Source organism: Epinephelus moara, chromosome 19 (assembly GCF_006386435.1).
Source record: "Epinephelus moara isolate mb chromosome 19, YSFRI_EMoa_1.0, whole genome shotgun sequence".
Lineage (NCBI taxonomy): Eukaryota > Metazoa > Chordata > Actinopteri > Perciformes > Serranidae > Epinephelus > Epinephelus moara.
The window spans coordinates 30,849,965-30,862,331 of record NC_065524.1 but is presented as its reverse complement, the minus strand read 5'-3'; the positions used below and the strand labels follow the sequence as shown (position 1 = coordinate 30,862,331).

The following is a 12,367-nucleotide window of genomic DNA, read 5'->3' as shown; positions in this document are numbered from 1 at the left end:
CTATACACGCTGCATTGAAGCGGACAGTTGTCCCCACACCCTACCTCTGGATGTCGAAACATTACATTTAATTAAAACTAAGCAAATGCTCTAGAAAAGATCAGAATTCACCGGGTTATTTACGATGTTTGTAAGAGTGTGTGACGAATGCAGCGAAAACATATTCACCCTTAATGCAACGATTGTGTAGGTTTAAAGTATTAAAAGAGGCAGTTAAAAGCCATGAGTCCTTAAAGTGGCAATTTCAAAACCAATATTTAAAACGTGGAAACATGCAGCAGACAGGCTGTCAAACAGTGTAAGCAGCGATTTGGCAGAGCAGCCATAGATTTGGAAATTCCTTCTTTTTTGAGTGACATTGATGTAATGTGAGTGAAAAAAGGTGAAGTGTGACTTGGAGGGAGAGAGATGGGGGGGTGGAGCAGGGAGAGTGAGCCTTGGAGTGTGTATCACTGTATATTCAATGTATTCAGACATGATAGCTGCTCACTTTAAATACAACAGTCCTATGTGTGTACGCGTGTGTGTGTGTGGGTCTGTGCGTTATTTAAATCCTCTCTCAAAGCTTTGAAGATGAGGGAAGTTGGTCTACCATCTCCAGCTTTGGTTGATATGCAAACGCAGAGAGAATACACACAGACATACATACACACATTACCCCCCCTCATGCACATACACACACACAAAAGAGCCTGTCAGCACAATGCCTTCAAATATAGCCGTCCAATCTTTTGACTCTCAATTTGCCCACCTTTTTGATAATACGCGCCTATTTGAAAAAGGGTGAAAGGCAAGGGTAGCATGCAATTTAGAGATACTACTGTGTAGCCATTTTCAGCCTGCCACCTCTCTCTCCCTTCATCACTTTCTCTTCTTCGCTCTCTCTCTCCATCTTTTGATTATGCGATTCGCCTTGGCAGACGAACAAATAGAGGAGAGAAAAAGGTAGTGTTTGACACTGCCATTTTCAATGACAAAATACAATCAAACCAAGGCCAGTAATTCGACGGGGAGGGATTAGCCTAGTGCGAGGTTGGGCCCCCAGATTAAGACGAAGCCACAGCGCGGGGATCTTGAATTTCATCATCTCCGGCGCTCGGGCACAATGGCGTATTCTTCCCCTTTCTCCTCCGCCGTCTGATGAGGGGTCAGGAGAACTCACCTCTCCTCTTCTTCTGTTCCTCCTGCTCAGAGCAGCACTCAGTACCGCATTCATTCATCCTGCCTGACTTTATATTAGCTTAGATACCTGAAAGGTGAGGGTGGTGTGTGCGCGGGGGGATCTGAGCTGTCCATACACTCATGCAAAGTCAGAGGAAAATATGATCAGACATACACAAACATCTCATGTTTGGGTACCGTTACACCTTTCATCACACACACATCAACACAGACATTCTGACATTCACATGCAGCCGCACAAAGATACCTTTCCCATTGACACACATACACAAACACTCAGGTGACATAAGGGGGTAATCCAACTGATTTATCTGTGAATGTTTGTAAAAGGGCTTTCACAGATCTTAGGGCACACTGCCCTCTTGTGGCCAATTTATGTACTTCCTTAATTTCTGCTCATTTACTGCTGTTGTAGTGAGAAACCAGGAACCTACAGTGTCTTTAAATTAAAAGACTCAATGCACTTTGACTCGAAACATAACTTAATCAGTTTAGTAAATAATATGAATAGTTGCTTTACTTTTATACGTTACACCTGGAAATATGAACTATAGGTGAAGCTGAGAATGACTGCTTGAGCTGGACGATGTTCCTCTGCAAACCAACCTTCATATGTTTTAAGGGTAATAACAGTAAGGGTGATAGTACTCAACAATTTAACAGGTTTAAGTCACAGCATAGCACCAGTCAGTACCACTTAAGTCCTGAGGAAAGAAATGTCTCAATGCAGGTGGGCTTTCTATGAAGACACCCTTACAGCAGCATGCAAATGCGGGGCGTCGTGGCTTAGTGGATAGAGCAGGCGCCCTGTGTACAAGGCTGTTGCCGCAGCGGCCTGGGTCCAACTCCAGCCTGTGGCCCTTTGCTGCATGTCATTCCCATTTTCTCTCCCCCCTTCACACTTGGCTTTCCTATCAATTAAAGGCAAAAAAAATGCCTCAAAAATATATTATATAAAAGAAAAGAGTAGCATGCAAATGAAAAATTAAAACCAGGACAAAACTACACACCACAGCAATATCAGGATGTGTGTCTCCTTCTCAACCATCACTTCTAAATCAAAAGCAGTGTGTGGTGGAGTGTTTATCTGTAGAGAACCTGCCCTATGCCTGTATTTTCTTATTTTCACCTTATTTTAGTTTGTGCGGGACGTGTCAGGGTGTCAACCTTTGGAAAGTGGTGTAAAGCTCCCAGTCAATAGCAGTGCATGACTGGGACTCTACAAAAACATAGCGACCAGGGTTACACCGCTGTCTCCTGCTCTGTGGATACTTGCTGCAGGTCTGTGTGTCTGTTTGATCGAGGGCGAGGTTAAGCTACACACACACTACTTTCTTCATTCACTCTCTAGCTCCCTTAACCATATATCCATATCTGCTCTCGTAGTCTCGTTGAGCCGAGGAGGAGGGCCAAGTTTAAATGTCTGTTTACAAACAGCAAGTGACAAATCCTGCATACTATACCGCTAACATTAAAAAAAATCACATATAGACAAACAGGTCAAGACTTAGAGCCACAGACCTGACAACACCCTTGTGATACTAGAAATATGAGCATAAGAATAAAGCTGTCTGGCCAAGATAAGTCTTTTAATTTAAATTACTAAATGTCATACCCAAAAAAAGCAAGCAAAATGTACCCCTGTCCACTTCCTGTTTATTATTCATAAAACCATCTAAGGCCCTAAACCCCCCCAAAGGTGTTTTCTAAATAAACAAATACATCCAGAAATCACACCATTAGTCTTTATCCCATTTTTTCATCATGGCGCTCCCTCTACATCTGAGCATGTAAGGGTATAAGGTTGCTTTCTTCCTCTCCTCCCTCCTCTGTGCTCTCCATTCCTGCTGTCAGGGGGCTGGTGGGGCTTTGATCTTTCTGTCATTAGTCAGGTATGCAGAGACACAGGCAAACCCACAAACTTGTCTTTTTCTCTCCCTTTCTTGCTCTCCTTTTCGCTCTCTCCCACGCTCTGGCCAGAGAGAACCGGCTGACCTGCTTGTCTTCTCAGCTTTCTATCAAAGAGAGAAAGGTAGAGTAGTTTCTGCTGTCGTTCCTTTGAGCTTGACGTGTACAGAAAGTGACAGTGGCAAAGCACTCAGCCAGCTCCTTTTCTTTTTTCCACCTACATTCTTAAAAAAAAAAGAGGGTTGAGGAGTATCAGAGGTCTATCCCGGTTGATCACCAGTGATGCCCCCTTCTCTTAGCGTTAAAAAAGTTTACACATCAGAGCATTTGGAAGTTGGCATCAGCTTTGAGAATTAATTTAAGATTCATTTGCTCATCTTAGTGACTCTCAGGAGCTCTAACGTTTTAAGATTAATTCCTGCATAAGTGCCATCTCTTTCCTGTAACTGCTAATGTTTATTTCAAATGAAACAAAACGTGCTAGACAGCTATACCTTCGAAAAAACACCCATGCCAGCAAAAACAAAGTCAGAGCAGAGTATCAACTTTGTCTCCAAATGTTGAATGACATTCTTGACTTCTTACTGTTATAGCAGTTTTGGCAACACATGCCCAGGCTTGCATTTCTCAGGAACACAAAACTAGCACAATGTGCAACAGTTACATGAAACACCCTGAGGGACTTCATTAGTGATCTTTCAAACTGGGCTACCTAAAATAAAATTTTTGACCAGCACAGCCAAATGTGAGGACCAGACGGGGACACTCGAATACTTTAAGGAAGGTCACGCTTTTCCTGTGATCCGTGTGAGTGTATTAAGCAAGGGGGGCTCCTCCTTCAACTACAGGACCAGGACAAGCACCTGAGACAAGCATGGACCCACCCTGTTGAAGGGAATTTCTACCAGGTCAAAAGGCACTGCCCTGTGGCAAATCTTGACCTCTGATCTCACAGAGCAAAGTAAATTATCGATTTTATCATAGTGACAACTAGTAGAATGACAGAGATATGCTTTTATGTTTTCCTCCAATGTTACAAAGCACAAATTAATTAGAATACAGGCAATATTTCTGTAGGTTGGTAACTTTTATTATCAAGATTCTTTAACTGCATTGCCTATTTCAAGCCTCAAATGTCTTCAGATACATATTCTAGTGACTGTTTGACTGTAAAATGAGAAAATTTGTGATCTGGCCGCCATGTTGCATACAGTTAAATGGGAGCCCCACGCACCGCCAACCAGCTGGACCAACTTTCTCATTTTACAGCAAAACCGTGTGCTAAAATATGTTTCTGGAAACATGTGACGAGAGAAATAGTCAATGCAGTAAGAGAATCTTGATTCATATTTGATCAGTGCTGCCTAGTTTGACAGTTTGACTGCAGTTCATGTAGTGACTGACATGACTGACAGCTGTGTTAGAGACTCCTCTGCTGCGTTAGAGACTCCTCATCTCTGGCTGGTTGTTGCTGAGCACGCTGGGTCTGATTCTAGCAAATGCCATTAGCAGCAGTGCGAACATGATTTTAGTCACAGACTATCTATCTAATGTACTTCTTTCAGAATGTAATGACAGCTTCACCAAATATGACACAATATTACTTCTAGAAAAGTTACCAACTGTCTTTTTAAGTGTTTAGGAGACACCAAATGACAGCACTGCCACAGAAAGCAATCATCATACATTTTATAATAACCTCACATTTCTACTAACAGGCTAAAACCAGAAATGTGTAAGCACAAAGGCCTCATTTGTCTGACATGCCTGTATTGCTTAGGCACACCATGTCACAGAACAGGCTCCAGCAGATGTTTAAACACAGCAAATCACTTCTGAACAGCAAGTTTCCTGTTTCCTAGCCACTGGTACATGTCCAAAGTCTTCTCTCTGTTTCCCTATGTTCCCCTCCCTCTTCCCTCAATCCATCCCTCCCATTTTCCCAAATTGCTCAATCAGTTCCTCTCTCTTCTCCTTTTCCTTCCCTGTCTTTTGAGTCCTAGTTTTCATCTAACAGTGCATAGCATTAAATGGCCCTTGCCTTACAAACAGTCCAGTCCTTCTTCCTCTGCTTCTGTTGCCTTGAACAGTTGTGTGACCAATATGACAAAATGCAAGATAGGGAAAAATGACTGTTGCATTCTAAAAATAAAGTTGAACAAATGAATAAATTATTAAATATATGGATACGTAACTACTGCCAACCGTTGTTGGTAATTAGGTTACTAGAATAATACTAGAATACTAGATATTACAAAAGCACACCTGAGGTTTGCAGCCTCAGGATTGCTTATAGAATTACAGGCTGTTAATACCATAAACACACACACATATACACACATACACACAAACACCTGTGCTAAACACTCATTGTGGTCATGCATGTATGCCAACATGATGTAAGTCAGTGCTTGTGGTTGAATCTGAGAGCTACCATTCACACTGAGAGAAGGATGTAATAGCATGGTCTGACCACATGGTGGCAGAAGCTGCATATGTAATGCCAAGAGGATTTATAAAGACAAGCTGAGGATGAGAAATAATACGTTTGTCGAGTTTTACCTTGAAGTTGTCATCACCAGACATTGTACATGACTGTTCAGGTGCTTCAGAGCAAGGCATCCCATCATAGAGTACTCCCCTTCCCCACATAAGGTTAAAGAAAACACAAAAACAAAATGGTACTTACATTTTCAATAACAAATGTCCACTCTTTGTCTTCAAACTCCTCTGCATGGGGGTCCTGCAGGGGTAATGGAGAAAGCAATGTTTAAGTGCACAACATACAGTATACTTAATTTCACTGCAACCACAGTGCATTTAATAGAGCATCAAAACTAGACTTCAGAAATAATTATGAACCATCACGCAACCTGTCTTACGCAACACTCAATAATTCAGTCTTGAAGCAATTCATGTCATTAACTGGAGATTTTCATTTTAGTGTGCCAGAAGACTTACAACACACAAGCTACAACACAGAAGACTCACAGTTTATTCTCTGCTTATACTCTCTATTCTTGCTCCATTTACCCACTGACCTGGTTTGACGGTCCTCCTTCCTCTCTCGTGTATGTGTCTGATGTTTTGATTTAATGAGGTAACTTTTAATTACATGATAACGAGTTACTGACTCTTGGCCTGACTGCAACAACCACTGACTTTCTACATGTGTATTGCTGTTTATGCCGGTCCAGTATGGAATTCATTTTGTGTGTGTATCTCTGTTTTAACCATGGGTTTTAATTGTAAAGTATACTTTTTACTTAATGGACAAGCAAACTTCAAACTGAACAGAAAGCAGAAACACTAAAACATCAAACATCAATTAATCATGATGTGATAATGGAGACGAATGCAAAACTATGGATGTTTCTCTGCCTGCCTGGTCCAGTTTGCCTCTCTATTGATACATTGTACTTGTGTCTCTGTGTTGTCTCACTTCCTGCCTCTCTGGCTGTGAGATGATGAGAGGAGACAGTAATGGAGGCAGCAAGACAACAGGCAGCCCTGTATTACTGTGCTGGCGCAGACGACCTTCACTGCCCTTGAGCAGAACATACACACAACCACAAATGCCTGCTGGACATACAAAGACATGCAAATCTAACCTGATTAACCTACTCCTTTCATACACACATATTCACAGAAACAATGCACACCTAATCCAGTGCTAAAGCACACATATGCACAATGCACTGCTGAAACAATTAAAACCATCAAATTACTTATTTGTGCAAATCTAAAATGACGGTTTAATAGTTAGCGAGGTAGTGTATCAAGTTAAAATCCAAATTTGGTAGGATAAAGCTGCATTTCTGTGACTCATATTATCAAAAATCATTTACCACGGGGTTAACCATTAAAATAGCTATTCTAATACATGACTTTGGGGTCAGATATTATGAGATAATCATTTGCTGTAACTGTTGCTATTACTTTTTGCCTTTTCCAGACAAAATGATAAATCAATTAATCAATACTGAGTATAATCAGTTGTTGCAGCCCCAGCACTACACCTACACCTACACCCAAGCAAACACATGCACTGATGCCCTTTCTGTCTGACTATGCCTCTGACACACCCCAGAAAATCAATATTCCTGCAGTCTGGCACAACAGTTCAACACAACACCCACACGGACACAAACACACACAGCGAGTCATGCAGCTGCCTCATCCTTCTTTTGTTTCACTGCCTTATAAACTGCTTCTAAAAGCCAACAGAGTCTGATATTATCAGCCATCTCGGTTTAGTCTCAGTTTATGGAGTTGTCTGCAGTGTTTAGTGCTGCAAGCTGCAGGTCAGTGACAGTCCATAACCCTTTTCTTCTGACTTAGAGTCATTAATGTTTTGAAATTAACAAAGTTACATCAAGATCTTCTACAAGTTTAGAAAATGCAGATGATACTAAGTGCCCACTCTGCTTTCTGAACATCGTCGCTGTTCTGATAGATTCTGCCCACAAAATGAGCAGCCAGAACACTGCCCGGTTAAGTTACATATTAATTCCAGCATTTTCTTCTTGTCTACAAAGTTCAGCTGAGGCTCCCTGCTGGTGTACATCTCCCTAAGGAACAGGCTGAAATACTGCTGAGCTCAGCTGTTTTCACTGCAGAGCTTCAGGCCAGACAGGGGTGTAAGCGCATCTCTAAATCACTCTCAACGTTTGCTTTAGCCTTGAGTCGACACACTGCAGAAATATCTAAATTATGAGTTGGATTTTCACAGACTTAGACCCGCATTCAGCAATCTTTTTTATATTCAAAGATTACTCATGAAGTTCGAAGACGCGAGAGACAGATGGTCAGAATAGTTTCAGCAGAGGTTTCATATAAATCCTTAATTTTAGTCCTTCATATGGCTTAAACTCTGAAAACTCTGGATCCTACATTTACCATTAATGCAACGGACAGCATCTATTTGTTAGACCCTCCCTATCTAGTAAATGCCTACGAATTTCAAAATCCATGCCTTGTTGTGCAGGCTTTCCATCATAAATTTGTAGTGTAACCCTGATTATATCATCATGGCAACAAAATACATTATACAGCTATTTTAATAGGACGAGTATGTCTCTTCATGACGAGTAAAATGACTTCTATTTGTAAAACTAGTGCAGTGTTCCTTTAAAAAAGAATCATATGACCCAACGTGATAATTCTGTGCTACTTCATTATTCATCGGAGCTGTGTTTATCTCCTAGCAGTCGGAAATCGCTTAATTTCCACTGTAGCAGCTGTAATGAAAGAAAAGTATTCTGATGCAGATGGCAGAGGTGATATTATTTGGTTTATGGCTTCATCAAACAGATGTGGGTGAACCCTGTCCTCAGTGGCTTTGCTTTGTGTCTCATTACAAAAACTGCTTTATTACTTCCTCTGGGACAGGAAGTGGAAGTGGGCCCAGAATAGAGAGACACTAACATCTACAGCAGTGCTAGACAAGCATAGGCCTAGAAAACTGAGGCAGTACACATGAAAGTTGGGCTTTTTTTTTTTTACATATGTACTTTTCACAGACACCACTGTGTGCCTTCAAAGAAAAGAGCTTCGAACACCTACACAAGGCAGAGGCAGGTACGTAGGTATTTGTGGCAGGAGGGCTAGTAAAGATACAGAGAGGTAATAAGACACTGGGCTCTGAGCTAGCCTGTCAGCACAGAGGCCCAGCATGTTTAAGTAAGCCAGGCACGGTGACAGATACTGTCTGTACAACTGTGTCATTTACAGACACAACTGTATTATTATACCTATAAACAGACCTTGCAGTCATATAATAAATACATTCTTTTTATGCACAAATCAAAACATAAGACTCTAATCTACTCTTAATATCATTCCTCCTACTTATGATGCATTTATGTAATGAAAAATACACACCTATTTACTGAAATTAAACACATCTTAAAAATAAAAGTCAACCCTCATGCTCTATAAACAACCCTAGTCCACCTTACATATAGATATACTTGTCTCAGTGCTAATAAAACAGCTGTGGCCTACCTTGAAAAGAGTGACAGTGATCTCGATGTTCTCTGGTACAGGCCACACCACCACTCCTCTGTAGGGATTTTTGATGCCAGGCTGCCAGCTGTGGGACTGCAGGACAAAGGGACAAAATAATAAAGATTCATACTTGTTTAAATGTTTATTTATTTTATTTGACAATGCCACTTATCAAATTCACACCTTAGAGGATTTCCGCCGACTCCTGCGTGTCCAAACCACCACCAGTTTGTCTGGTTGCCTGTGAGGAAGGAGAGAAAAGACAGATGAGTGAAAAAGACAAAGGTATCAATTCATCAATCCATCTATCTCTGTCTCCGTGTACCTACACATCAGCATGTTAAGACCGTCAGTCCAATTGATCAGCTTGTATCGTAATGCCTGATGTTTTAAAACGCTGATAAGCCTTTTCCTGTACACACACACACACACACACACACACACACACACACACACACACACACACACCAACAACAACACATACACACACCTGCACAGCCACTCACAGAATGAATAAATCATGAGACACAGCTAAACCCTGGCTTCGTCTCTGTGGACTGCAGCATACACAACAGGACACACACTCACACAAGAGGTTAGTGTGACAGGAAAAAACTAAAGGAGGTTGAGAGCTACGACAACCTAAGCTAGTCCAGGTCAATCACACTGTGCTGACAACTGACAGGAGACACAGTGTAATCTGACTAAATGAAATAGCAGGGAAAGGGGAGAAAAGTATCCAAAGTACAAGTGAAATACTCCATCCCTCATAAAATGATTAACAGAGCACATAGACAACATAAAGATTGATTTTTTTTGTCACCTCTCCTGACACTTCACCTCCCTTTGATACTAAATTTAATAGAAGGAACACACAGTCAGGGTGTTGTGACAGATTATCTGCAGTAAGATGCTCATAGAGGCTCAAGGTGTACATCTTTGTCACATATAAGAGAGGCGATATGTATGATGTGAATTCAAGAGACACGGGTCTCCTAAAAACTGTTTGGCATATAGCCTGAAGTGTGTTCAGTACAAATGTGCAGCAGTCATGGTCCACTCTGCTGCAATGTCAGCAAATCCATCACAATCAAGCAAGTAAGTAATGTGAAATCACTCTTGATTTAAAGATAATTAACTGTAAATATCAAGACGCATCGAGGGCCAATGTTCTCACAGAGCATTAGCTGACTCATACACACACACGCACAGTTTATAAAGCATACACTTCATAAATATAAACCTGCATGGAGCTGCTTAATAAATTACAACTGACATGCTACTTTGGCTTAATGTGAAAATAATACTGACAAATTAGGGACTGTAAAACTCTCTCCCTTATACACACTATATATCACATTATGTACACTTTGAGAATTCATCAGAAAACATGGCCAAAGCAGTAAGCGAGCTGCCAAGCTGGCAAGTCTGAACCTGCGTGCCTGTCACTCCTGGTGCATGAGTGTATTGTAAAAGAGTGTGTGTGTGTGAGTGTGTGTGTGTGTGTGTGTGTGTGTGTGTGTGTGTGTGTGTGTGTATGAAGTTCTGAGGCTGAAATGTTTAACTTCTATATTAAAAATACCACTTAATAGTAACATTTAACCTTCAACACTAATATTTACATTTTAATAGGAATGCCCTGGCTCAGTATCAGCCTGATGAAGACCTCACTAAGCACACCATGCACTGGACATGACATGAACCAAGCTGTCAGGACTTTATCCTGGCTTACCTTGATAAAGTGCCTCCATAAAAATACATTTACACCCCAAATCCTAGAATATAGGCCAAACCACGCTTTGGCTTTTGGCCATAGAGAACAGGGTGGCACCGATACCTGATGCCAATCTACAACACTGTTTGTTAATAGGAGAGTCTGTGTTTAAGTCACTGTTTTGGCAAGTATCCACACGATGAGTTCTCCAGCTCCAGCCCCAGCTCCCAAGCTGATGCTCTGTTACTGATCCTTTGACCTCACAATGGAGAAAAGAAAGGGAACAAACTGCCCTACAGGGATCAATTAAAATCACTTTATTCTTGTCTTCTGCCAGGCTTTGTTCGAGCACGACCAATAAATCGTCTAGGCCGATATTACCTTATCACAGATATGACGGTACTGGCATTAGACTACATAGTACACCGTCTATCTTGGTCACAATTCTGCAGTGACCAAACTGATACTACTACTACTGTACACTTCAATTACAGGTGAGAATGCCACATATTTATTGGCAAGACATCATGACAACAAATAAATATGTGGCATTCTCACCTGTAAGAATGCCACATATTTATTGGCAAGACATCATGACAACTTTAAAAATACAAAAATAAGGCGAAGTCACCTGATGAAACCAAACAGATGGAGGTCAGCATGTGGTAGGTGATGTGAGCCTCTGTATATCTGTGGCAATAGCCCTGTATCAATAGCTTTGAGTGCACATACTCCAGAGTTAAGCATCACAAGCACAACAGTGGGTTTATGTTTGCATGGGCCCTTATGTCAAAGACTCTTGCAGAACAACAGCAACGCAGCCATTCTGGGAAAAGAATGACTGACTGTGTGAAAGAGAGAGAGAGAAGACAACGAAGAGAAGAAAGGAGAAAACAGAAAGACAGAGAGGGAAGGAAAGAGGAGGGGTGAGAGGGAAAAGAGAGCAGAGGAGAGAGGGAGAATGACAGGCAACAATTTCAGCCTCGAGGAGAGCCCTCGCACAGAGAAGCTATTGTCCGATAACACAGGCCATATCAGAGAGCATGCAGACACACACTAAATATCATCCCTTGTTTTTTCCCTTTGTACTGTACCCACTGTGCTATGAGAAAAATTTAAACCATTTGTCTGCAGGCTAACTGACTTCTTCACACTTTCTCATGTACGGCTTCAACCTAAGGCCTGCATGTTCGTTCTCTGTTTAACAAGAATCAATGAGCCATCAGCGAGGAAATGCCACAGCAGAAGAAAGAAATGTGATGAAGACAGCCACAGAGTGCCCTGAAGTAAAGCAGTTAAAGTGTGTGTTCATTACGGCTTGTGTTCAGCAGCTCTCACTCATACAGAAAGCTATTTTAACATTATGGCCTTCAGTTTAAACTGACGGCATGTTAGGGAATGAGATAGTGGGGATTTATTGGAACATATGGCAATACATTTGTGTTTCTTTGAAACAGTCTTGCAGCACATTTTCTGCACTGTTCCCATCATTTTACTGGATGTAGGAGAAACAAAACAGAGATTGTGAGCTCTTTTTGCATCTATCAAATGTCA

General features: G+C 41.3%; 1 protein-coding gene across 7 annotated transcripts in view; it reads right to left on the bottom strand.

Annotated features, from left to right (window-relative positions):
- The window catches only part of ehbp1 (EH domain binding protein 1), a 162,570-nt gene that overhangs the window by 133,687 nt on the left and 16,516 nt on the right, over positions 1-12,367 (bottom strand). For all 7 annotated transcript variants that reach the window (XM_050071704.1, XM_050071707.1, XM_050071709.1 and 4 more), the window contains exons 3-5: positions 9,283-9,340; positions 9,097-9,192; positions 5,780-5,833 (exon numbers count right to left, since the gene is read on the bottom strand). In XM_050071704.1, the coding sequence (XP_049927661.1) occupies positions 5,780-5,833; positions 9,097-9,192; positions 9,283-9,340 (208 nt within the window). The remainder of the gene's footprint in view (positions 1-5,779; positions 5,834-9,096; positions 9,193-9,282; positions 9,341-12,367) is intronic.